General features: G+C 35.1%; 2 protein-coding genes across 2 annotated transcripts in view; one reads left to right on the forward strand and one right to left on the reverse strand.

Moving 5' to 3' along the window:
- Positions 1-25,472, forward strand: part of daw1 (dynein assembly factor with WDR repeat domains 1) — a 267,508-nt gene that overhangs the window by 167,900 nt on the left and 74,136 nt on the right. The window lies entirely within an intron of this gene.
- dner (delta/notch-like EGF repeat containing) overlaps positions 1-25,472 on the reverse strand; it is a 45,193-nt gene that overhangs the window by 1,943 nt on the left and 17,778 nt on the right. The window contains exons 2-12 of the mRNA XM_087796342.1: positions 17,105-17,440; positions 16,939-17,036; positions 10,224-10,387; positions 8,507-8,655; positions 8,297-8,450; positions 8,101-8,214; positions 5,113-5,346; positions 1,910-2,032; positions 1,412-1,525; positions 513-644; positions 187-433 (exon numbers count right to left, since the gene is read on the reverse strand). Coding sequence (XP_087652468.1) covers positions 187-433; positions 513-644; positions 1,412-1,525; positions 1,910-2,032; positions 5,113-5,346; positions 8,101-8,214; positions 8,297-8,450; positions 8,507-8,655; positions 10,224-10,387; positions 16,939-17,036; positions 17,105-17,440 — 1,865 coding nt within the window. The remainder of the gene's footprint in view (positions 1-186; positions 434-512; positions 645-1,411; positions 1,526-1,909; positions 2,033-5,112; positions 5,347-8,100; positions 8,215-8,296; positions 8,451-8,506; positions 8,656-10,223; positions 10,388-16,938; positions 17,037-17,104; positions 17,441-25,472) is intronic.

Raw genomic sequence — 25,472 nt, forward strand, 5'->3', positions numbered from 1 at the left:
ATCACACTAGTAGAGGTATAAATAATTTAAAAAAAAACACCAGACAAAAGCTCAAGTCTCCACAGATAAGGTTTGGTGGCAGTAATAGCTAAAGGAAGCTTCTGTGAGTGGGACTAAGAAGCTGGGAAAGTCATTCAAAAAAACTTTGTAATGGCAGATGATTGGACGAGATCAAGGTGAGCACACCTGGCGTGGCGGATGGAGGCGATGGCGTTGCTGAACTCGCTGTCGATGCTGCGACAGTTGTAGAACTCCTGGTAGGCGTGACGGGACGAGCCCTGGTACTCGATGCGACTGATGCGACAGATGCCCACGATGAGGATGATGAGCATGAGGACGAAGGCCACACAGAGCGCTCCGATGATGATGTACAGGCTGTGGCGCGGCATGTTGGTCAGCGTGTCCTCCACGTGAGCCGGTTTCCACTGCAGGTCTGACGCACCAACACAACAATGGATCCACATGACTCGGAGGAAGACCTTCTCAGGGAGGTTCTGGAGGGTTCGACTTACGGATCTCGCAGCTCGGACCCACCCACCCGGGGGGGCAGTGGCAGGTGAAGCCGTTTGATTGGTCCACGCAGGAGCCGCCGTGGTGACAAGGGTTGCTCTCGCACTCGTTCACGTCGACCTCGCATCTTTCACCTGAGGAGAGCTTTAGTTGAGCTTCAACCGCTGTAAGACCTGAACCACACCTGGATGGACTGTAGCCAGCGAGCTAACACTGCTAGCTCATCAAGTCTATAAAGCCAACACAACTAGCTCGTAAAGCTAACACAACTAGGTTACATACTAACACAACTAGCTCATCAAGCCTATAAAGCTAACACAACTAGCTCATCAGGCTAACACAACATTTTCAGAGAACTAACACAACATGTTCATCAAGCTAAGAAAACTAGCTCATCAAGCCCATAAAGCTATGGCAACTAGCTCATCAAGCAAACACAACTAGCTCATAAAGCTAACACAACATCTTCATCAGGCTAACACAACATGTTCATCAAGCTCACACAAATAGCTCACAAAGCTAACACAACAAGTCAATCAAGCTAACAAAACATGCTCATTAAGCTAACACAACTATGTCATCAAGCTAAAACAACTAGCTCATAATGCTAACACAACTAGCTCATCAAGCTAACACAACTAGCTCATCAAGCTAGAACAACTAGCTCATCAAGCTAACACAACTAGCTCATCAAGCTAAAACTACTAGCTCACCATGCTAACACAACCAGCTCATCAAGCTAAATAACTAGCTCATCAAGCTAAACAACTAGCTCATCAAGCTAAATAACTAGCTCATCAAGCTAAACAACTAGCTCATCAAGCTAAATAACTAGCTCATCAAGCTACCAGAAGTAGCTCGTCAAGCTAATACTTGAATAGTTTAAGGTCCTCAATTGTACCTGAGTATCCAGCTGAACATGAACATGAAGCGTTCAGACCAGAACTTTCACAGCGACCTCCGTTTTGGCACCTCAGCCTCAGGCAGGGATCCTTGTAGAGTTCACAGTGTCTGCCTACACACACACACACACACACACACAGGAAATCAAACACAAAAACAGAAACAAACACAGATACACAAATATAGAGAAAAAACATACACACACCGAAACAAGTGCAAACAAAACACATAAAAACAAAACACACATACACAAAGACACGCACAGGCACAAACACACAAAAGATACACACATGGAAAAACACACACAAAACAAATATGCACACATAGACACAAGCACACACACACACAAATACACACATAGACGCAAAAACACAAACACACACAGATTATTAATATGAAAAACATGAACCAAGAATCTCTTGTTTTTGTAACATAATTAAAGTCATTGTGTTATAGTTTAGGGTCACTCGTGTCATGGATGATGTGGGACCCTCACCCTCGAACTGGGGGGTGCACACACACTCGTAGGCGTTGATCAGATCCCTGCAGGTGGCGTAGTTCTGACAAGGAGCCGACAGACACTCGTTGTATTCCTCCTCGCAGTACAAGCCGTGGTAACCTTGAAGAGACACGTTCCATCTGGATTATCGTGTTATTTCCAATGAGACCTGCTCCCATGATACACATGTAAATATTTAATGTCATAAGTGCAGTTATATACAGTACAGTGAATAATTCAAGAGAGGAAGAGTCGACAGGTAAGAATTGCGCAATAACATAACTAAAATATGAAATGTTTATTATTTAAGATGTAATACACGATGTTCACCATAGGAGGGCGGTTGTGCACTGATGGAGGAAGCAGGAGCAGAACTACTTAACGTAGTAGAACATGGTTCAACTACTATGTTCTTCATGATTCAACAAAGTACCTTTTAATAAGAAGAGGAACATGAAAGATACATTTTCCAAAAAAAAAAACGAAATGTTTCAATAGATTCTGAAACACTACATATAAAGACAAAAGTAATATTTAAATCAAACTATTATTCTAATTATTCACTGGTTTAAGTTGAACTCTTTTAAGGAAACACAAAGCTTTGTTGTGTTGAAGCCGTTTGGATAAGACAGTGAATTAATGGGCGTCTGGTTCAGACCCTCTCGGGGGCTCTCGCTGAAATGTCAGGGAAAATGTCAATTGCCTTTTCCAAGACCGTGGAGCAGTCCCACTTAGTTAATGAGTAGAAGACGACATGACATTTCTCTGCAGCCGTCGAGTCCGTTTACACGAGCACAACACACTCACGCCACAGAGTGACGACACCGGCTGCTTACTGTACATTTAAGGGCACACACACACACACACATTACATGCACACACACACGGTGAATGAGATAATAGTGCTCATCTCAATTAAAATTGTTAATGTATACATTTAATGTTGGTTGCATTTACAAATGATTTAACTTAACTTTAACTTTTTATTTAATAAATATATTGGCATGACATTTGAACAGGCTTCCTAAATAAAATCTTCAGGGTGAAGAATCAAAGTATATTATATTATTATAACTGTCAAGAGAGGGACAATGTTCAATTTAAATAATAAATATTGTGATGGTCAGTTAGTCGATAAAATGAGCGAATGAATGAGAGAAAGAGAAACAGAGATATTGCGATGAAATAAATTGAATTACAACTTGTTTTTAAGAGAGAAAATGGAATATTATTATGACCAGAAATATAGATAAAAATTCCCAGGTATTATTTGGAAATTAAATTATAAAGATAAGCTAGAAAAAATAATAGTCATAGTGGGAGAAAAATTATAAATTAGTGGAAAACCTATTAATATAATATAATATAAATAAAACGCATGATAATGAAAATCAAACAGAAAGTTGTCAAATATGACAAATAATAAAAATTAAATACATAAATATGATAAAAAATAATTTAGATGGGAATTTTAAAAAAAACTTACATTAAAAAAAAGTGATACAAAACTTTAAAAGTGTCTTAAATGATGGTGTGAGTTTCCCCTCAGGGTGTAAATCCTGCACTCAATGTTCAAGAACCTGGAACGAAAGAGGATCTGAACTATGAAGCAGGAGGAACAAGTGCAGGACTGAGAGTCATCCATCCTTTCGCCCCAACACGTCACTGGCCAGACAATGAAGAAGGATCACTCATGGTTCCCCTCAATTGATCTCATCACAGGACCATCAACACATCTCGTCTAAAATGAGCTCATTATTCAGCCTGACAACAACTCGCAGGAAGAGCCACAGGTTACACAAGTCAGAAGAAGGAAAGTTAAAAACTTCTCTGTAACTAATGTTTACTTTAGCTTTTTGTTACAGTAACAAACTGTATATGCAGGGTAACTATTTTACCTTTTGAAATGTTGTATATTGATGTTACTTTTCCTATTTTCTGAGTTGATCGAGGAACTGTGTTCTAAATACAACAGTACAGCTCATCAAGCCCATTGAGCTATCGCAACTAGCTCATAGAGATAATAAAACTAGCTCATCAAGCTAACACAACTAACTCATTGAGATAATAAAACTAGCTCATCAAGCCAACACAACTAACTCATTGAGATAATAAAACTAGCTCATCAAGCTAACACAACTAACTCATTGAGATAATAAAACTAGCTCATCAAGCTAACACAACTAACTCATTGAGATAATAAAACTAGCTCATCAAGCCAACACAACTAACTCATTGAGATAATAAAACTAGCTCATCAAGCTAACACAACTAACTCATTGAGATAATAAAACTAGCTCATCAAGCTAACACAACTAACTCATTGAGATAATAAAACTTGCTCATCAAGCTAACACAACTAACTCAGAGCTAATAAAACTAGCTCATCAAGCTAACAAAACTAGCTCATCAAGCGAACACAACATGCTCATAAAGCTAACACAACAAGCTAATCACGCTAACGCAACAAGTTAGCACATCATGCTCATTAAGCTAACTTAATAAGACTAATGTCCAACTGTATCATTATTTTTGCATTGTCATTATCATTAGCATAAGAATTATCATAGATTTTGTCTCAAGAATTAATTATCTAAAAATATGTATAGTTTTCTACCACTTCAATTTTTCCTTTTTCATTTCTGTCTATCTGTGTTTTTTTCTCATTTTCTTTCTTTCTCATTTTTCGTCTTATTTACTCATTTATTTCCGTCTCTTCCTTTTTATTTCTGTCTTCTGACTTCTTTCTCTCTCATCCCTCTTTCTTTTTTTAGTCTTAGTCTTTCTCTCATATCTCGCTTAATGTCTTTCTTTTGCTCTTGCTTTATTTCTGCATTTCCCCCTTTCAGTCTATCGCTTTATTTTCTTTGTCTTTTTCTCTTTATTTCTTAAGTGTCTATATTTTAAGCTTGTTTTTAGCACATGTGTTTCTTTGAGGGAAGACTTCAGGCAGAAGCTGAAAGACTTGGATCTTCCACTACAAACAAACTAAAAGTAAACAGACTTATAGAAGTTTTTCACATCCAAGCTTCAACAAGAGAGACTTACGGATATATTTGGATGTTTTTAAGTGTCTTTAACTCTAAAAATTAACAGATTACTCTGTAAATAATCCATGAGGACATGAGGGTGAGAAGAAAATGAGTGAAGTTTGACTTGAAACTTTAAAGAGAGAGTGTTCAGGTGATGGTGAGTCTCACCTGGGACACACAGGCACCTGTAACTGTTGCCAACACTGCGACACACTCCATGGGCACAGGGGTTCAGAGCACAGAAGTCCACCAACTGGGCACAGGTGGGGCCGGTGAAACCCACTGTGCAGGTGCAGCCGAACCCCAGGGGCCCGGGACCCTGAGGGTAGCAGGATCCATTGTTGTGACACGGGCTCGATGCACAGGGGTCCACCTTCTGCTCACACGTGGCACCTTGGTACCCTTGAGAGGAGGAATAAGATGAGCAAAGAGGTCAAAAGGCATATTGGAAACTATAAAATAAGACAGAAAGGCAGGACAACTTTATTTTCAAAACCCTGGACAGGTTGATCAGGAGGGCTGGCTCTGTGGTTGGCATGAAGCTGGACTCACTGGTGACAGTTGCTGAGAGGAGATCACTGGACAAACTACTGTCCATCATGGGTGATGACAGTCATAAGGTAAAGTAAGGTAAAACTTTATTGATCCCTCAGGAGGTCTCCTTCGGGAAATTGTTTTTTTCCAATAGCCAGCAATGTTTCATAAACAATAAAAAATAATAAATAAAAAATAAAATAAGAAGAAGAACATAAAGAGAAAGAACAAGATGACACAATCTAAGTCTAAAGACAAAGACAAAGAACATAGATCAAAGAAAAATAACAAAGACCAAGGATACAAAGACTAACATAGAACAGAACATCCAGATACTCTCACTCCACTCCTGCCCCCGAACTCAGAATTGTACAATTTAATAGCCCGAGGAATGAATGAGTCCTTGAGTCTATTTGTTTTGCACCTGGGTAGGAGCATTCATGCTCTCATTCTGCTTCTCTGCTCACTGATGACAGTGCTGAGAGGATGACTGTCATCTGCCATCTTCTGAACACTGTCATCAGTCAGTTAACACTAATAGACTCAGGGACTCATTCATTCCTCGTGCTATTAGGCGGTTTAATTCTGAGTCTGGGGGCAGGAGTGGACTGAAAAGATGATATTCTATGTTAATCCTTGTTATTTTTTTTAATTAAATCTATGTTCTTTATCTTTATCTTTAGATTCTGTAATCTTGCACTTTGTTCTTGTTCTATGAAACCAACGTCTGTGTTGCTCTGTGTTGTAAAAACAATTTCCCGAAAAAAGAACATCCAGAGGGATCAATAAAGTTTTTACATCCATCCATCCATGTAACATGAAGTCTTTACCCTTATGTTATCTTAGGGTCAAGGTGACCCGAAGGCCTGAAAACAAATGTGTTTGTGGTATCCCTTGTGTTGTCTCTAGGTCAAGGTGAGTTACCTCCACCACTGCATATTTATTTATGGAAGCCAGTGAGGTCGTTCACTTTAAACCAGAAACAACACAAGGGATACCACAAACACATTTGTTTTCGGGCCCCTGGCTCACTTTGACCCTGAGAAATCATATATAAAGCAATTTTAAAGAACACTGTCCTCTCTGAAAGACATGTATGCTCTTTAAAGTACCATTTATCAACCATTTCAGATTTGATTTTACGCAACTATGTGCCTTAAATTCCGCCGCAGCTAAATGAGTTGAAGACAGATCCGGGTCGAGGTTGATTCATAAAACGTTTGATTCCTTCACTCAAGCGTTGCACGTTGAAGCCTCTCCTCTCGTTAGCTCTTCTCTAAAAATAACATTAGCTTCAGTTTTATTCTCACGAGACCTGCCGGCGTTGTGTTCCGCGCACCTTTAGCGGCGTATAATGAGTGGACTCCTTGATTTATGGCAAACACACCGTGAGGCCCCGGTGCTGACTGCACACCGGCGCAGTCCATTGAGCTAATGAAGGGTCCTCGTTCCTCTCTCTGGAGAATTCCCCCCCATGCAGAATTTTATTGCACCTTGTAAGAAGAGACTCCATCATTCCGCTCCGGAAGAAGAAGAAGACGCATCAGCAACAGTCGAAGGGAAATCTTTTTCACTACTTTGCACCTTTTTCCTAATGAGTATCACATTAGCAGCACCTGCCCACACACCGCAGGATTATGATGACACGCTCGGTTTGTTCTTTTTTACTACGGAGTTGTAGCTCGACGTGTTTGTGCCTCTTTTCCCTCATGGAAACGTTCCGACAGTGAGCGGTTTATTTGTGCTGCCGCCGACATTAAACAAAGTTAACGGTTTAGATTGAGTCGTGCCGCACACACGACACATGACTCAGGATAAATGACTCATAAAAACACATTTACTTTAGTTCCTGTTTAAAATTGCTGCTGTTTCTTGGAAAGAAAGATGGAGAAAAAAAATGAATATGACCGAGACAGAAAAAAGAAGGAAAGAAAGAGAGCGTAAGAGAGAAATAAAGAAATTAAGAGAGGGATAGAGAAAGACAGAGTCCAAGAACACAAAATAAATGAACAATAATAGGAAAAAGAAAGTTAGAAAGGAGGTTAAGCGAAAAAGTAGGTAAGAAAAAGGGACACAGATAGAAAATGAGACAGAGAGAAAGAAAAATGATAAACGAAAGAAAATGAGACAGAGAGAAAGAAAAATGATAAATGAAAGAAAATGAGACAGAGAGAAAGAAAAGGCTTAAGACAGGAATAAAGAGAGAGATAAATAAAGGAGAGACAGATACAAAGAAAGAAAGACAAAGAAGCAACTGAAGACAGAAAGAAAGAAGGTGAAATAAAATGAAAAAAAATATCAGAGGAAGGACAGAAAGAAAAGGAAAAAAGACAGGAAAAGTGTGATGAAAGAAAGAAAAGAGAAAGGAAAAAATAAATAAACGTTCTACAAGGGACTCGTTGTATAAACAAAGCGGGGTGTGATTACAGCTGGCTGGAGGAGTGACTCCGCTCTCGTAACCCCTCTTTCGCTGAGATTTCGTATCAGGGAAGAACTTAATAAAATAACTTAGAACTAAGAAAAGGCATCTCGGAGAGGAAGACTTCAACATTTAAAACATGTGTCAAGAGACTTGGACATTAGTCTTCCTTTGAAATAAAACTTCAGGCTCAGATGTTGCACCTTCAGAGCAGTAGCACCGAGGTCCGGCCAGGCTGCTGACACAAGTGGCTCCGTTCTTGCAGGGCATGGAGGCGCAATGATCCACCAGCACCTGGCAGCGTTCTCCTTCGAACCCTGTCGAACGAGATAGAAATCGTGCTGTTGAAGCGACAGAGAGCATCATGGGAAAAGAGAGAGAGAGACGGCGCTCGCTCACCTGGCGGGCAGGAGCAGCTGAAGTTCCGTCCTTCGTCTCCCTGTCGGACGTCGGTGCAGGTGCCGTTGTGGCGACACGGGCGGCGGTGGCAGGCGTCGAACTCCTCGCAGAATATTCCCGTGTAGCCGTCCTGACACTCGCAGAAGAACGTGCTCTGGAACGACAACAACAGCGAGTCCAGACTCTGAAGAGTCCATCTCCAGAACTCACCTCCGCAGGCTGAGTCACGCACTTCCCTCTGCCCGAGCACTGGGGGTCGCTGAAGCTGCTGCCGGGCTCCACGCAACTGCTGGCCTTCACCGTCAGGTTGAGTCTCAGGGTGACGTCCGGGTCTGTCGGGGCGCCTGCCTTCATCACACCTGGACAAAAGATTAAAAAAAAAACTTGTATTTTATGTTTGTAAATGATGTCATTCTTATCTAATAATGACCAAATCAGAGCTAATAGGGACAGGAGTGGACTACACTGGACAGTCAGTCCCCTCTAGTCCGCCCGGAAGGTCAGAACATTCCTTATTCCAGCCTCCATCACGGGCCCAGGGCTTCACCGTCACAGCAGGTTAAAAATAGACCCGCGGTGAACGTTTACAGACACTTTAAAAAAAAAAAGAAAAAAATGTTTCTTGTCCACTGAGCTCACGGAGCAAAAGGTAAAAGCGCGGCGGCCAATCACAGAGCACGCTGCTCCCTCACGGCCCCCGGTTGATTGACAGTTCAATGACACTGAACTGCATTGTCATTCCGGGGCCGGTCGCACGGAACCACAAGATGCAAAGTCACCACCACCACCTCCTCTTCCACCTCCTCCACCTCCTCCTCCTCCTCCTGTCGCCGTGACGTCACGATACTGTCAAGGTCACACTCGTTCCGGGTGATCTGACTCCTTCCATCTGTATCTGTCCGTCTACTTCTGATCCCCATCTTTCTTTAGACTAATCTCAATTCTTTCCTCACTCGTTCCTCCTCCTCCTCCTCCTCCTCTTGCTCTCTCAAGATCACGGTTAGCAGACATTCCAAGGTCGACGGACATGCAGCTTAAAAGTTAATCCATCGGCTAAAAAGGAAAACAACTGACACCAGAAAACATCCCTGAAAGATAAACAAGGATAGAGCGAAAAAAGAAAAGCAAAAGAGATGAATTTAAAAAAAAGGGGGCACAGAGGGAGAGAGAAAGAAGGAGGAAATGGTAAAAATAAATTATGTAAGAAAGAAGGGGGAAAAGAGAATGGAGGTACGATTTATCCAAATAAAGGTTAAAAATAAATTCTTTCAGCTTCTATTTTGAAGGATTTCTTTTTGAATTTCATTTGAGCCACAAAACTGAGTTTCTTGGTCTTATTTGAAGTTATTAAAGATGATCTACATTCACCTGACAAGTCCAGACAAAGTCTTATTCTAAGGGATTCATGTTTTTTTAATGACACTAAATCACTTGTTAATAATGAGATAAGAAACATTTTCTTGTTTAAAAAAAAAAACAAGAAAATGTCTTAAGACAAGAATGAGTGTTTTTATCATCATATTGGCAGATCTTTTAATTCTTTTTTTAAGGTCTAATTTATTTTATTGTAATAAGATGTTTTTTTTAGACATGACTGTTGAATGTGACTAAATCTTATAAAAATAGTTTACTTAAAATTAAAAGATTAAGTCTTGTTCAATCAGTTATTACATTCTGTCAAACGGCAAAAACAGAATTTTCTTTTTTGTATTTATTTTATATTATTAAATAATCAATTTATAAACAAACACTAGTAATTATGTATATTTAGTTTAATGTGTCTATTATTTAGTTGTATTATTATTTAATTATTTCAGTTTAAAAAAAAGCTGTTTCTCTTTAAAAAGTTGATGATTCAGGTTCATAAAGAGAATAATTTTTATCTCTTTTATATTCAAGCATTTTGACCAAAGCATTGTAATCTTACTGAGGAAGTAGTTCTGTCCCAGAGGCAGGAAGTGGTCCGGCACCACCAGTCCATCGGACGCCTGGAGGAAAAACGCGGCGGTGCCGTTGGAAATGGACGATCGGAGGAAACCGTCTTCGCTGACGCGCCACAGAGCTGGAGCTCCGCTGACGTTCACCAGCAACCTGGAGAGAAGAAAAATACTTTTTTGAGTTGAAAGAAACATCAAATAACATGTATGATGACACAATAGGATGTTTAGGTAAACGTTGTCTAAACTTTTAACACCTGGTGAAGGTTGAACTCATGCTTTTAAAATGTCATTATTGGATATAAAGCTTGTTTGACATTTGGAAGTTTGAATAAGAGGAAGAAATAATAAGAAATGTTATTTTCTGTTTGTTTTCAATCTTTTTCAAATGTCTGATCAACTGAAAATTGTTTGATTATAGTTGAAAATTGTTGGATTATAGTTGAAAATTGTTGGATTATAGTTGAAAATTGTTGGATTACAGTTGAAAATTGTTGGATTATAGTTGGATATCATTTGATAACATCAGAATATTTGATAACAGTTGGAAATTGTTTCACTACAATTGAAAATTGTTTTATTATAGTTGAAAATTGTTGGATTATAGTTGAAAATTGTTGGATTATAGTTGAAAATTGTTTCATTACAGTTGGAAATTGTTTCTCTACAATTGAAAATTGTTTTATTATAGTTGAAAATTATTTGTTTACATCTTAAAATAGTTCGTTTATAGATAAAATTGCTAAATTATAGTTGAAAATAGTTTGATCTTAGTTGAAAATAGTTTGAATACAGTTATAAATTGTTTGATTAAAGTTGAAAATTGTTTTATAACGTTTGAAAATTGTTTGATTAGAGAGGAAAATGATTGAATTAAAGTGATAAATACCAAACAGAAATGTGTATTACTCGTAAAGTAAATGATTAATTAATTTACACATTTAATAAAACTGGCGTAAAGGACGAGAAGCCTTTTTTTAAATAAACAATATATAAAACACTTTATTTTAATAATAAGAAAACAAATCTTTACATTCTCTGCCCAAGTGAAATCTTCTTATGCCCCCCTGTCCAGACTTTGGACTTGATGTTTAACCTCCATTGAACTTGAAGTATATACATAATTACTTTCTAATTCAATAAAGCACATCAACTCATCTTTACCATCTCAGGAGAAGAAAAAACTCCATTTGACACTAACTGTAATATATTCAGGTTTTTTTGAATTTGATATTAGAATTTCTAATTAGTGATTCATCTGAGATTTACAGAAGTGTGATCTGAACTTCAAACGATACACAGAGTGATACAGTTCCAGCGGAGAGCATGAATCCATGGCTGTGATTAAAGATTCTTGGAGAAGGCCGAGCCTTCATGAGCGTCTGAGCCGCTCTATCTGACGCCTGCTGCTGGGAACTCTGCATCGATACCTGCCTCCGTGGGACTCCGTGATGCCAACACACCGTGGAGCCAAACAAGGACACACACGGAGGGTCCTCCAGATCCGAGCGCCGTAATCCGGCCAACACTCACTTCAAGGTTGGATACCGAGGGAATTACCATCGGCTGGTTAGCATACGCTCATCCAGCCGCCCGAGGAATCACATGGCAGTTTTCCTCTGACAAGGATCAGGTGGAAATGCTGCAGAGTCTGGAGGTGATTCGGGTTTTTGTCATGAGGAATTCAAACGAGTCACAATGAGTTTGGGCAGATGAGATTCAGCTCGACAACCTCATACATTTGATCTTGGGTTGTCCTGTATCCTCCAGGATTTTTTTTAAAAATGTAACTGTTGGCGTCACAGACTCTCCCGGTGAAAGATGTCGAAAAGAGCGTCCTTCACTGTCCAGCGTGTAAATAAGCAGCAGTTGATTAACTCGAGTCTGTGATCGCGATGGAGACCCTGAGACGTGCCGACCATCCGTAATAAAGGAGCGACGTGAAGGACATCCAGCCTTCACCTCGACGTCTGTGCTGCATTATTCATGGACAATCACCACACAGGGGCTGTTTATGGGGCCGTGTAATCCTGGGAGACAGATGCAGGTGCCAGCAGCTATGACTGGAGCCCACAATACCTTTCTTTTTATTTCTAAATGTTCTTCGCTCAGAGAAGTGTGGCTGGAAACAAGCGTTTCAGATGTTGACGCGATCATGGATGAGAAATAGAATACATGAAGAGTTGCATTCTAACGACTTGAACATTGTTTGAGTGCAGTTAAAATGTTTGACTGCAATAACAATTGTTTGATTATAGTTTAATTTGTATAAATACAGTTAAAATGATTGTGTTATAGTGAAACTGTGTCTGATTACAGTGAAAATTGTTTGAATGCAGTGCAGATTTTTTGATTGAAATGTTGTTGGACAACAGCTCAAATTGTTTAAAAAATCAAAATGTTTGATTATAGTTGAAAATTATTGGATTATATTTGAATATTGTTTGATTATAGTTGAAAAATGTTTGATTATAGTTGAAAATTGTTTGATTATAGTTGAAAATTGTTTGATTATAGTTAAAAAATGTTTGATTATAGTTGAAAATTGTTGGTTATAGTTGAAAATTGTTGGTTATAGTTGAAAATTGTTTGATTATAGTTGAAAATTGTTTGATTATAGTTGAAAATTGTTTGATTATAGTTGAAAATTGTTTGATTATAGTTAAAAATTGTTGGTTATAGTTGAAAATTGTTTGATCATAGTTGAAAATTGTTGGTTATAGTTGAAAATTGTTTGGTTATAGTTAAAAATTGTTGGTTATAGTTGAAAATTGTTTGATTATAGTTGAACATTTTTTGATTATAGTTGAAAATTGTTGGTTATAGTTGAAAATTGTTTGGTTATAGTGAAAATTGTTTGATTATAGTTGAAAATTGTTTGATTATAGTTGAAAATTGATTGATTATAGTTGAAAATTGTTTGATTATAGTTGAACATTTTTTGATTATAGTTAAAAAATTGTTGGTTATAGTTGAAAATTGTTTGATTATAGTTGAAAATTGATTGATTATAGTTAAAAATTGGCGGTTATAGTTGAAAATTGTTTGATTATAGTTGAAAATTGATTGATTATAGTTAAAAATTGTTGGTTATAGTTGAAAATTGTTTGATTATAGTTGAACATTTTTTGATTATAGTTGAAAATTGGTTGATTATAGTTGAAAATTGTTGGTTATAGTTGAAAATTGTTTGATTATAATGGAAAATAGTTTGATTATAGTTGAAAATTGTTGGTTATAGTTGAAAATTGATTGATTATAGTTGAAAATTGTTTGATTTTAGTTGAAAAATGTTTGATTATAATTGAAAATTGTTGGTTATAGTTGAAAATTGTTGGTTATAGTTGAAAATTGTTTGATTATAGTTGAAAATTGTTTGATTATAGTTAAAAATTGTTGGTTATAGTTGAAAATTGTTTGATTATAGTTGAAAATTGTTGGTTATAGTTGAAAATTGTTTGGTTATAGTTAGAAATTGTTGGTTATAGTTGAAAATTGTTTGATTATAGTTGAACATTGATTGATTATAGTTGAAAATTGTTTGATTATAGTTGAACATTTTTTGATTATAGTTGAAAATTGTTGGTTATAGTTGAAAATTGTTTGATTATAGTTGAAAATTGTTTGATTATAGTTGAAAATTGATTGATTATAGTTGAAAATTGTTTGATTATAGTTGAAAATTGTTTGATCATAGTTGAAAATTGTTGGTTATAGTTGAAAATTGTTTGGTTATAGTTAAAAATTGTTGGTTATAGTTGAAAATTGTTTGATTATAGTTGAACATTTTTTGATTATAGTTGAAAATTGTTGGTTATAGTTGAAAATTGTTTGGTTATAGTGAAAATTGTTTGATTATAGTTGAAAATTGTTTGATTATAGTTGAAAATTGATTGATTATAGTTGAAAATTGTTTGATTATAGTTGAACATTTTTTGATTATAGTTAAAAAATTGTTGGTTATAGTTGAAAATTGTTTGATTATAGTTGAAAATAGTTTGATTATAGTTGAAAATTGATTGATTATAGTTAAAAATTGTTGGTTATAGTTGAAAATTGTTTGATTATAGTTGAACATTTTTTGATTATAGTTGAAAATTGTTGGTTATAGTTGAAAATTGTTTGGTTATAGTGAAAATTGTTTGATTATAGTTGAAAATTGTTTGATTACAGTTGAACATTTTTGGATTATAGTTGAAAATTGTTGGTTATAGTTGAAAATTGTTTAATTATAGTGGAAAATTGTTTGATTATAGTTGAAAATTGGTTGATTATAGTTGAAAATTGTTGGTTATAGTTGAAAATAGTTTGATTATAATGGAAAATAGTTTGATTATAGTTGAAAATTGTTGGTTATAGTTGAAAATTGATTGATTATAGTTGAAAATTGTTTGATTATAGTTGAAAAATGTTTGATTATAATTGAAAATTGTTGGTTATAGTTGAAAATTGTTGGTTATAGTTGAAAATTGTTGGTTATAGTTGAAAATTGTTTGATTATAGTTGAAAATTGTTTGATTATAGTTGAAAATTGTTTGATTATAGTTAAAAATTGTTGGTTATAGTTGAAAATTGTTTGATTATAGTTGAAAATTATTGGTTATAGTTGAAAATTGTTTGGTTATAGTTAGAAATTGTTGGTTATAGTTGAAAATTGTTTGATTATAGTTGAACATTGATTGATTATAGTTGAAAATTGTTTGATTATAGTTGAACATTTTTTGATTATAGTTGAAAATTGTTGGTTATAGTTGAAAATTGTTTGATTATAGTTGAAAATTGTTTGATTATAGTTGAAAATTGATTGATTATAGTTAAAAATTGGCGGTTATAGTTGAAAATTGTTTGATTATAGTTGAAAATTGATTGATTATAGTTAAAAATTGTTGGTTATAGTTGAAAATTGTTTGATTATAGTTGAACATTTTTTGATTATAGTTGAAAATTGTTGGTTATAGTTGAAAATTGTTTGGTTGTAGTGAAAATTGTTTGATTATAGTTGAAAATTGTTTGATTACAGTTGAACATTTTTTGATTATAGTTGAAAATTGTTGGTTATAGTTGAAAATTGTTTGATTATAGTGGAAAATTGTTTGATTATAGTTGAAAATTGTTTGATTATAGTTGAAAATTGTTTGATTATAGTTGAAAAATGTTTGATTACAGTTGAAAATTGTTTGATTATAGTTGAAAAATGTTTGATTACAGTTGAAAATATTTGATTATAGTTGAAAATGTTTGATTATAGTTGAAAATAATTTGATTATAGTTGGAAATGTTTGATTATAGTTGAAAATGTTTGATTATAGTTGAAAATGTTTGATTATAGTTGAAAATAGTTTGATTATAGTTGAAAATGTTTGATTATAGTTGAAAATAATTTGATTATAGTTGAAAATGTTTGATTATAGTTGAAAATGTTTGATTATAGTTGAAAATAGTTTGATTATAGTTGAAAATGTTTGATTATAGTTGAAAATGTTTGATTATAGTTGAAAATGTTTGATTATAGTTGAAAATGTTTGATTATAGTTGGAAATGTTTGATTATAGTTGAAAATGTTTGATTATAGTTGAAAATAATTTGATTATAGTTGAAAATGTATGATTATAGTTGAAAATAATTTGATTATAGTTGAAAATGTTTGATTATAGTTGAAAATAGTTTGATTATAGTTGAAAATGTTTGATTATAGTTGGAAATGTTTGATTATAGTTGAAAATGTTTGATTATAGTTGAAAATGTTTGATTATAGTTGAAAATAGTTTGATTATAGTTGAAAATTATTTGATTATAGTTGAAAATGTTTGATTATAGTTGAAAATAGTTTGATTATAGTTGAAAATGTTTGATTATAGTTGAAAATGTTTGATTATAGTTGAAAATGTTTGATTATAGTTGAAAATAGTTTGATTATAGTTGAAAATGTTTGATTATAGTTGAAAATGTTTGATTATAGTTGAAAATGTTTGATTATAGTTGGAAATGTTTGATTATAGTTGAAAATGTTTGATTATAGTTGAAAATAATTTGATTATAGTTGAAAATGTTTGATTATAGTTGAAAATGTTTGATTATAGTTGAAAATGTTTGATTATAGTTGGAAATGTTTGATTATAGTTGAAAATAATTTGATTATAGTTGAAAATGTTTGATTATAGTTGAAAATGTTTGATTATAGTTGAAAATGTTTGATTATAGTTGAAAAATGTTTGATTATAGTTGAAAAATGTTTGATTATAGTTGAAAATTGTTTGATCATAGTTGAAAAATGTTGATTATAGTTTAAAATTGTTTGATTATAGTTGGAAATTGTTTGATTATAGTTTAAAATTGTTTGATTATAGTTGGAAATTGTTTGATTACAGTTGAAAATTGTTTGATTATAGTTGAAAATTGTTTGATTATAGTTGAAAATTGTTTGGTTATAGTGGAAAATGATTGGATTATATTAGAAAATTGTTTGGTTATAGTGGAAAATGATTGGATTATATTTGATAATTGTTTGATAAAAGTTAAAAATTGTTTGATTACAGTCAAGATTTTGTTGTTGTTATATACGGTGGAATTGTGTAAATACAGTCAAATTTGTTTAAATACAATAACAATTGTTTAAATACTGTGAAAGTGAGTTTGATTTGTTGACATAGAATAACATGATTTGAACTGACATCGTTCAAACCCCCAATCAGACTCGACTCTTACTTCACGGCGGTCTCCTCGGGCAGCTCCAGAGCGACGGTCAGGATCCCTGACGTCAGCTCGCACAGCTCGGGGCTCAGACAGTGCAGACCTTCCACCACCTGAAACACACACACGCTCGCACTGTTGCAGCGCTTGACCTGAGCTGCATGTTAAAAAGTCATCTCACTCTGTCAGCCTCCCACAGAACCACCAGGACTCGCTGGCCAGGTTTGGGTTGCCATGGCTGCAGGGTGGGCGGCGCCAGAGTGACGGAGGACGTGGCGGTTGGCTGGGGCGCCTGAGTGGCGGCGGCGGCCGAGGCCACCGTCGTTACCGATTCCGGGGCAGAGGGGGTGGCGGGTTCCCAGTCGGCGGGTGGCAAGTCCAATAAGATTTGATCGCACCTCTCCCCCTCGTAGCCTTCTGTGCACAGGCAGGTGTAAGTCGCCTCCTTCTCAGCCCCGCTGCTTCGGCTGCAGTTTCCATGGAGACAAGGGCTGCTGGCACAAGGATCTGTAAAAAACTGAAGACAAGGGGGAAAGAATAACAAGGTCAGGTTTGATATTGTGTTTTAACCTGCTGAGCCGCCTCATCGTTTCTAACCTCCGTCTATTTGAGATCAGCGGGGGAGTCACGGAGGATCAAACTTTAGGAACGTTTTGTTATCCAATGCCACGGGCTGTTAATAGCATCACTGCTCACTCCATTAAATATAGTCTTTAACCAAAAAACTGCTTTAAAACGATGCATTGTCGACACTATATTTTAACTGTATTCTATATATATATATGTTTTATTCTTTAGTCGATATTAAATAATGATCACATGATACACATAAAGTGGATATAACACACCTTAAATAATAACAATAAATGATCATAAACATAATAATCATATATAGAATTAAAGTATATAAAGCATCATGTTCAAGTTTATTAATGAATAGCCAAAATAACAAATTAAACAATGAAGTAAATGTGTTGTTCATTGAAAGTAGGAAGAATAAATAATAAGAAATATTATTCTTTTCATACCTTTTCAATCTCTAAAATATATTGTTTGATAGTTTATTCGTTTGATGAGAGTTTAACATTGTTTTAATATATTAAAAATGTTTAAAATTACAATTGAAAACTGTTAGATCAAAGTTGATTGCAGTTGACAAAGGATTTAAATCTACAATTGTACATGTGTTATGTACACAAAACAAAAATACATCGAAGTGTATGATTTTGTAAAAAAAAAACATGATGAGATTGAAACCGAAAAAAGATAAAATGTTGTATCCAAAATGTCTTAATTTCTTTGTCTGTCTTGATTCCTGATGTTTCTAATGTTTCAACCACTCTTTCATCATCAACAAACGCACACCGGATGAATGACACTAAAAAACCCGCACACAAACACGAGGCGAAGCGCTCACAGCGAGCTGCTGTTTAAACATCTGCTCACATGAATCTCCGTCATCGTGCAGCAAAGACCAAAAAAAAAAAAAACACGCCCCGACAGCCTCCATGTTTGTTCCCTTCATCAATAATTAATCCTATTTTGGATGAAAACGTTGCAGCTGGATGTTGAAGGTGAACGAGGACGAAGCCTTGTGTGGACATTGTCTCGTCTTCTTTAGCCGTTTAATTCTAGAGTGTAAACAAAAACATGCCTATAATAAAAACTCCCACATAGACTCGTCTGCAGCTTCTTTTAACGTCATTCTTTGGAGTTTTCAGAGCCTTCAAACTACAGTTTTTCTTCAAAATGGTGTTTTCACATAAACAAGCAACAGGAAAATACACATAATGGAGGAGGAAGAAACTCAATATGCAGTAATTTTCTAAATGTATTTCTACTTGTAGATGCTAGTACTATTATGTCAGCTCTATATAGAGCTGTATCATCTTAACCTTGGTAATATTTTAAGTAAAAAAAAGATGAATTGTTTAAAATGATATATTATTTTAGATCAGTCCGTCGAATAAGATAAAGATTAATTTAAATAAACCCTTTTAAACCCATTTTTTAGGACATTTGTAAAAGTTTTTCAACTCAATTAAAAAGCGTTTTATTGCAACAAATGTATCTAAGACTCTTTACAAAGCTTGGTCTTTATTGTACGTTTTGTTCTTCCTACTTTTCTTTGCATTCTTTTTTTCCGAGGATCCTCTTCATGTTCACCGCGAGCCTGTTCTTGTAATTAAACAGTTTTCTGATAACACGTGGAATAAAAATGCATGAAAGAAATAAAAGGTCCTGCTGGAGAACAGAAGGATGATAATGATGCACATAATAACAAACTCTCGGCTGCACACGAGAGGCTTCATTTACATATTTCCAATGGAAAGCAGAAGAACACACTTTGTGGAATATCTTCCAGTTTATTTTATGATTTTTTTTTGTTTGTTTTTTATAAAAGGAGTCTTGTTGTTACAGTAGTTGTTCCTTTCCATCAATATTTTAACTTCAGAGGGTTCTCATGACACAACCTGCTTTGTTTGTTTCCCTTCATTTCTCTTTTATTCTGGCAGATTAAATTAAGGCTGCAGATGGACGAGCTTCATTAAAGAGTCAATACTCTGCTGCATTAAATGTCTATGAATCTAAATTAAATCGAAAAGCTCTGGCAATTCCATTGAAGTTGTCACGATAACGGGTTCATTTGAAAATGGGTTTTGTATTTGCAAATATGTGGCAAAATGGTGTGACGATACTATATATTGTGATACTGTATAAAAGAGTTATAAATTGTTTCTTTTAAAGAATTTAATTGTACAAAAAACACCATAGTTAAAACATTCAATGCAATTACAGTTTTTACATCAGCCATTAGATACCCATGAGTTACAGTCAGATGTAGAGATAATCAATACTGGTACAGTACTATTAAATATTGATACAATATTGGGGGGGGGAATATTGCAAAATATCGTTATATTGATCTTTTCTTACAACCCTAACTTAAATAATTAAAAAAAACATTGAAAATGAGTATTAATAATGATATTACATTTTACTAACTTACACCGTATATTCTAGCTTTTAAACATTTGGCTTCAACTTTAAATAAATAAAGGTAGAGAAAAATGTTGTTTCAATATGAAAATTTAAACTATCTTAAATCAATTTTATTCAACTTTTCCATCAAATGTTTCTTGGAAAAACATAAATATTTGATTCTGCAACAGTCAACTATCTACTTATAAGTGTTTCCTGCAGGTAAAATTCTTGAAATCACTATTATATCAAATGAGAAGAAGATAAGAATGAAAGGAAAACAAAGGTAGAGACAAGAACAAATACATCTGCATAAATATCTCAATGTAAGAATTAACTAAGTATACATATAGGAGCTGAGCTTGAACGTAAAAAAACCCGAATATCAACAAAACAGGGTCAGCGAGCTAATTTAATTGACTTCTCTGTTTATGCGTCTGATTGTGTAAATGAATGTTTGTTTCCCTGTGTGTTGAACCTGCTTGTTATTCATGGCTAACAGAATGCATAAACGCCTCGGGCGTCTACAACCATGTGAATCAATTAAGTGTTAACAGCTCTTAATAACCTAAACTGGTCTCTCCGTCTTCATCCACGCAGGCAACAGAAGGATCCTTCACGGATAAATAAATTGCTCCACACAGGATTGTGATGCATTTTCGCTCGTTTGTGTTCCCCCCTGTGGAGAGAGGAATCGATGCAGGTGAACAGAGGAGATGAACATCCCTCCTTCGGACATTGAATCCATCTTTTCACCTGTTAAAGAACCTGTAGAAACACGTATATATGCTCTCCCGCCACACCATCTGAACCAAGACGTCCTTCAACGGAGTCTTGTTGTATTTTAAACTTGGCAGTCGCTTTGACAGTGTCGACAAAACAAATGGTGATGAGATTAGCTTTCTGTATCAACACTGGAACCACATTAAAAATTCATCAGAAAACAAAAGACTCACAGGAAAGAGAAGAGAGTCTGTGTATCAAGGTATGTGTGTAGTACAGCTGTAAGAAAGTATAGATACATTTACATATCGCAATATTTATTTATTCACGATACTCCATCAACGCTCAACAGCACTGTATACATTTTTATTTTGTTATTCTTATTATTTTATTTCAAATCATAGTTTATTTTTATGGATTATATTCCAATAAATTGTGTAAAATAAAAGACAACCATAACAATCTTTGTGATGTAATTAAACTTCCGGCAGCTAGATGGCAGCAATCATTAATTCAGGGAAAGAACAATGAAATCCTGAAAGATTTTGGTGATGACTGAGGATGAGAGGATACAGGCGACCTTCTCCAGCAGCTTTTAAAGCTGATGTTTGAACATATTTAGTTTTTCTTTTTAAACAAAAAAAAGCAGTTACGACTTCGATAAGAGTCAAGTACTCAAGAAATACTCCAAATTTAAACCACAATACTTCTAGAGTATCGCAAAATATATCGTATTGTTGCCCCTCTATCATGATACACACAGTATCGCCAAATGCTTGCCAATTCACAGCCCTAATATCCGGCTTAGTCCAGACACAGATCAGTTCAAGGTGGTCATTTGGATCCCAAGAGGATCTCTGTAGGCCCCTGTAGCACCCGTGTGAGAACCAAGCTGACTCAGGTGCCCTTTAGAAGATACAAGATCATTTACAAACAGAAGAAATACAATAAAATCACCCGCCGACTCCACAGTTTAGTGAAAACCTTATTTTTTGGACTTGACAGAGAAGAATGTCTCCTCATGAGGCCTGAGGAAATCGATAACCAGAGCTACGAGTCCCACGAGTGGGTCGCCTGAAGCGATGGACGCTGCTAAATTGCAGTATAGGCAAGAGGTGAGAGTGTTTTTTTCTGGGGCGGGTTTCCTAACGGTGTTTCTATTGATTAGGCACACGAGGAGCCAGGCTTGTGAACTAAAGTACTGGTCATGGTCCTGGTTCTTGCTGGGGAAGCTAGTGCTAACAGAACATTTGTGCACTGAACCACAAGAACTCTACTTTATCAACAACACGCCAGACTTAATCTTCCTTAACAATGGTCTACAACAGGGTCAGCAACATTTTTGCTACTGCAAGCTACTCCAAGGACACCAGTTATTCCCACACTACTGAAATAAATGAATATATATTATTATGGACGATAAATGATACTCCACTCATACACGCATTGGATTAATATGTCTTCAATAAAGGCCAATACAAAATAAACAAACATAAACATTATATGTACTCAAATATATTTTTAACAAACTAAAGGGTTACTCCACTGGTGAACAACAATTTAAGAAAACATTAATAAAGACTCACTAATTTTCACCAGTTTACAGGTTTATTTTTTTTTTAGGAAACTTGCATCTTGACGTGTGAAGAGTCAGAGACAAATGAATACAATCTATAAAAAAAAAACCTCTCATACTGTAATAATCAATAGAACAGAAATTATATACATTTTTTCTTTCTTTCTGTGAAGCCCGGTTACAGGTTCTTTACAAACTCATTTCACTCATATTGAAAGAAATGACAATAAAAAGGAAAGTTGTATTTTATTAAATTTATAATGGTAAGTTTTTGAAAATAATTACATTAATACTTACTTAATGCTCAATTATGTGAGCATAACAATATTTATTAATTAAACCCCAAATTTTCCAAATATTTATTTTTTTCAGCATACAAGTGATGTAGAACTTATATATCCATAAATGTGGTACATAAATCTATTTTTCTTTCTTCAGAATCCATACAAATATCATCAACTGGTATTAAATTCATGTGTGAAATAAGATTACATTTCAATATATATATTAATATTTCAATTGATACTTTCCTCGTCCATTACTTTCATCCTAAGTTTCTAATTTTTTTTATATAGATTCCGCTGTTCAAGACTGATCGTCTTTTCTAATGTATTACCTAAATACTTCCAGGTTATAGTTTAGCTATTGTTAAAATAAAAACCCGAGTTCTTCTTCTTTATTCCAAAACAGCTTCCAAATCACTAAGAACACTACTTTTAGAAATCATGAATCTCATGCACAATTACTGCAGGTGCCGTTTACAAACTTTTCTTGTAATTTATTTATAGTTTTTTATTTGGATTTAAGTTAATAATTAATGTTGAGTTTTTTCTTATTCTAGTGCTGCCTCCTAATGGTGGCTGGTTATTTCTTTTAGTAGCTCAATTTTTTTCAGGAACATCTTACGACAATGAAAAAGATGAAAACAAATTTGGTGGCAACTTAAATAACCCTTAAGGTAACACTTGAGAATTGGGAACACATATTAACTATTAATAAGCTATTTATTTATATCTGTATTAACAGATAATAAACCACATATTAACAATTTGAAAATACTTAATCACATCTTAATAGCAAGATAAATAAGAGTTTAATCTGAACAAAACATTTATTACTGATTGATAACAGGTAATAAAAAACTAATTAAATATAACTAAACTGGGGAAAACTACCTTATATGTATTTACCTTTTATTACATGTTAGTACTGTAAGATAAATCTACTTTTAAAGCAAAAATATAAACTAATATATTAAAATATATTACTCAGGCAAGTATAATTTCAATATGTACGGTAATAAATAGCCTGTTAATACTTGTAGATAAGTGTTTATAAGAGTAGAGAAAGACGGTTAAGTGTAAAACATGTTTACCATTGTGAATTAAGAATAAATTTGCTGCCAATTTAGAATAGGGAACATATTCAAAAATTAAAAATACCTATTTAGGATGCTATTAATACTTTTATAGTTTAAACTTTTTACTTTAATAATAGTGAATTGCTTCTCCCATTGTTCTTGTAAATAAAGGGGTAAATAGAGAGAAGCTATTTTTCACCAAAATCTTTAATTCCTTATTAATTTCCTGTTAATAATCAGTAATTAAGGTCCTTATTATCCTGCTGTTGAGGGAAGAACATGGTCACAATGAACAAAGTGTGAGTTAGTACTTTATAATGGTGAATAAAAGCCAAATTTGCTGTTAAAACACATATAAATAAATATCTTATTAGTAGTTAAAATGCGTCCCCATTCTAAAGTGTGAATAAGTAGAAACTGTTAGTCACCACTAAAAAAAAGAGCCTAATAATAGAAGGTGAAACGAGGGAGTGTGTGAATGAAATGAAATTATTATCAATGGATTGGCTGGAGAGCAGACCGGCTCGCAGAGTCAGCGCAGAGCAGACGAATGAGAAAGTAACGGCGGCAGATATATTATCTCACAGCGGGTCGTCTGAAATGGCTCTACAGTTTTATTACATCTATCACTATCGGTTGCCATAGCTACAGAAGATGGGGTGGAGGGTGTGTGTGTGTGGGGGGAGGGGGGGTGCATAGGAATAATTAGCTCAGTGTTGTGCAGCGGGAAACAACCCTCACCCTCATTTCTCTCTTATTACAGGAACTTCTAATATTTGCCAGGAAAGACCCATCACGCCTGCAGAGAGACGATCAATCACACCAAAAACACTTCAGTATTTTGCTCTCCTCGCTGCTTGTAATAAAACTCTCACTGTGGCAGACGCAGGGAAACGGAGCGTATTAGATTCATCAAACTGTTTAAACATTCATATTGGAAATGAATCCATTGATCTGATCAAACGACAGAACATCACCAGAGGCTGCCACAACTGTCTCTTTGTAGCCACTAATAAGCTTCTTTTTTTTTTTTTTTAAGGAATTCTGTCGTGCGATTAAAGCTTCCAGGCTTGTTGCTCTGGTGGATCCATCTATTGTAAGACCACCTGGCATAAAATTCAATATATCCCACAGCTAACTCCAATTTGGATTGAGTTATGATAGTAGTCGAGGTAAATAATGCACATTGTCCTTTTAAAATAAAAATAAAATGAATATAATACTGTGTTACTTAATGTCACATCACAATCTGTGTTCTGTGATCTGTGATTTTGTGTCTTCTCGTTTAGACTATTGCAACAGTTTATTTTGGTGTCTAAACAAGAAGGAGCTGTCTCGCCTGCAGTTGATACAAAACTCAACATTTCCCCGATCCTTAAAACTCTTCACTGGCTTCGAGTTTCTTTCAGGATCAAAATCTCTAAATTTAGGAAAATGTTGTGACAGCACGATCTGGAGCTTGTAATCCATGGTTTGTGTCTTCTCGCCTGGACTATTGCAACAGTCTGTTTTCATGTCTTAATGAGAAGGAGTTGTCTCGCCTGCACAAAACTCTGCAGTGAGAATTCTGACCCGCTCTAGTAGAAGAACTCACATTTCTCTGATCCTTAAAACTCTTCACTGGCTTCCAGTTTCTTTCATGATCAATTTTAAAATTCTGGTTCTTAATTTCAGATCTATTCATGGTCAGTCTCCTCCTTCCATCAGTGATCTGATCCAGCCTTACACCCCAGCTCGGACTCTGAGGTCTTTGGATCAGAATCTACTGATGGTTCCTGAACACGGTTCAGGACCAGATGAGAGAAATCCTTCCAGACTGTTGCTCCTAAGCTTTGGAACGATCTTCCTCTCTCTCTGTGTTTGATGATCTACTGACTCCTTCAAGAAACATCTTAAGAAGTTCTTATT

This window comes from Callionymus lyra, chromosome 7 (genome assembly GCF_982586985.1).
Source record: "Callionymus lyra chromosome 7, fCalLyr1.hap1.1, whole genome shotgun sequence".
Classification (NCBI taxonomy): Eukaryota; Metazoa; Chordata; class Actinopteri; order Syngnathiformes; family Callionymidae; genus Callionymus; species Callionymus lyra.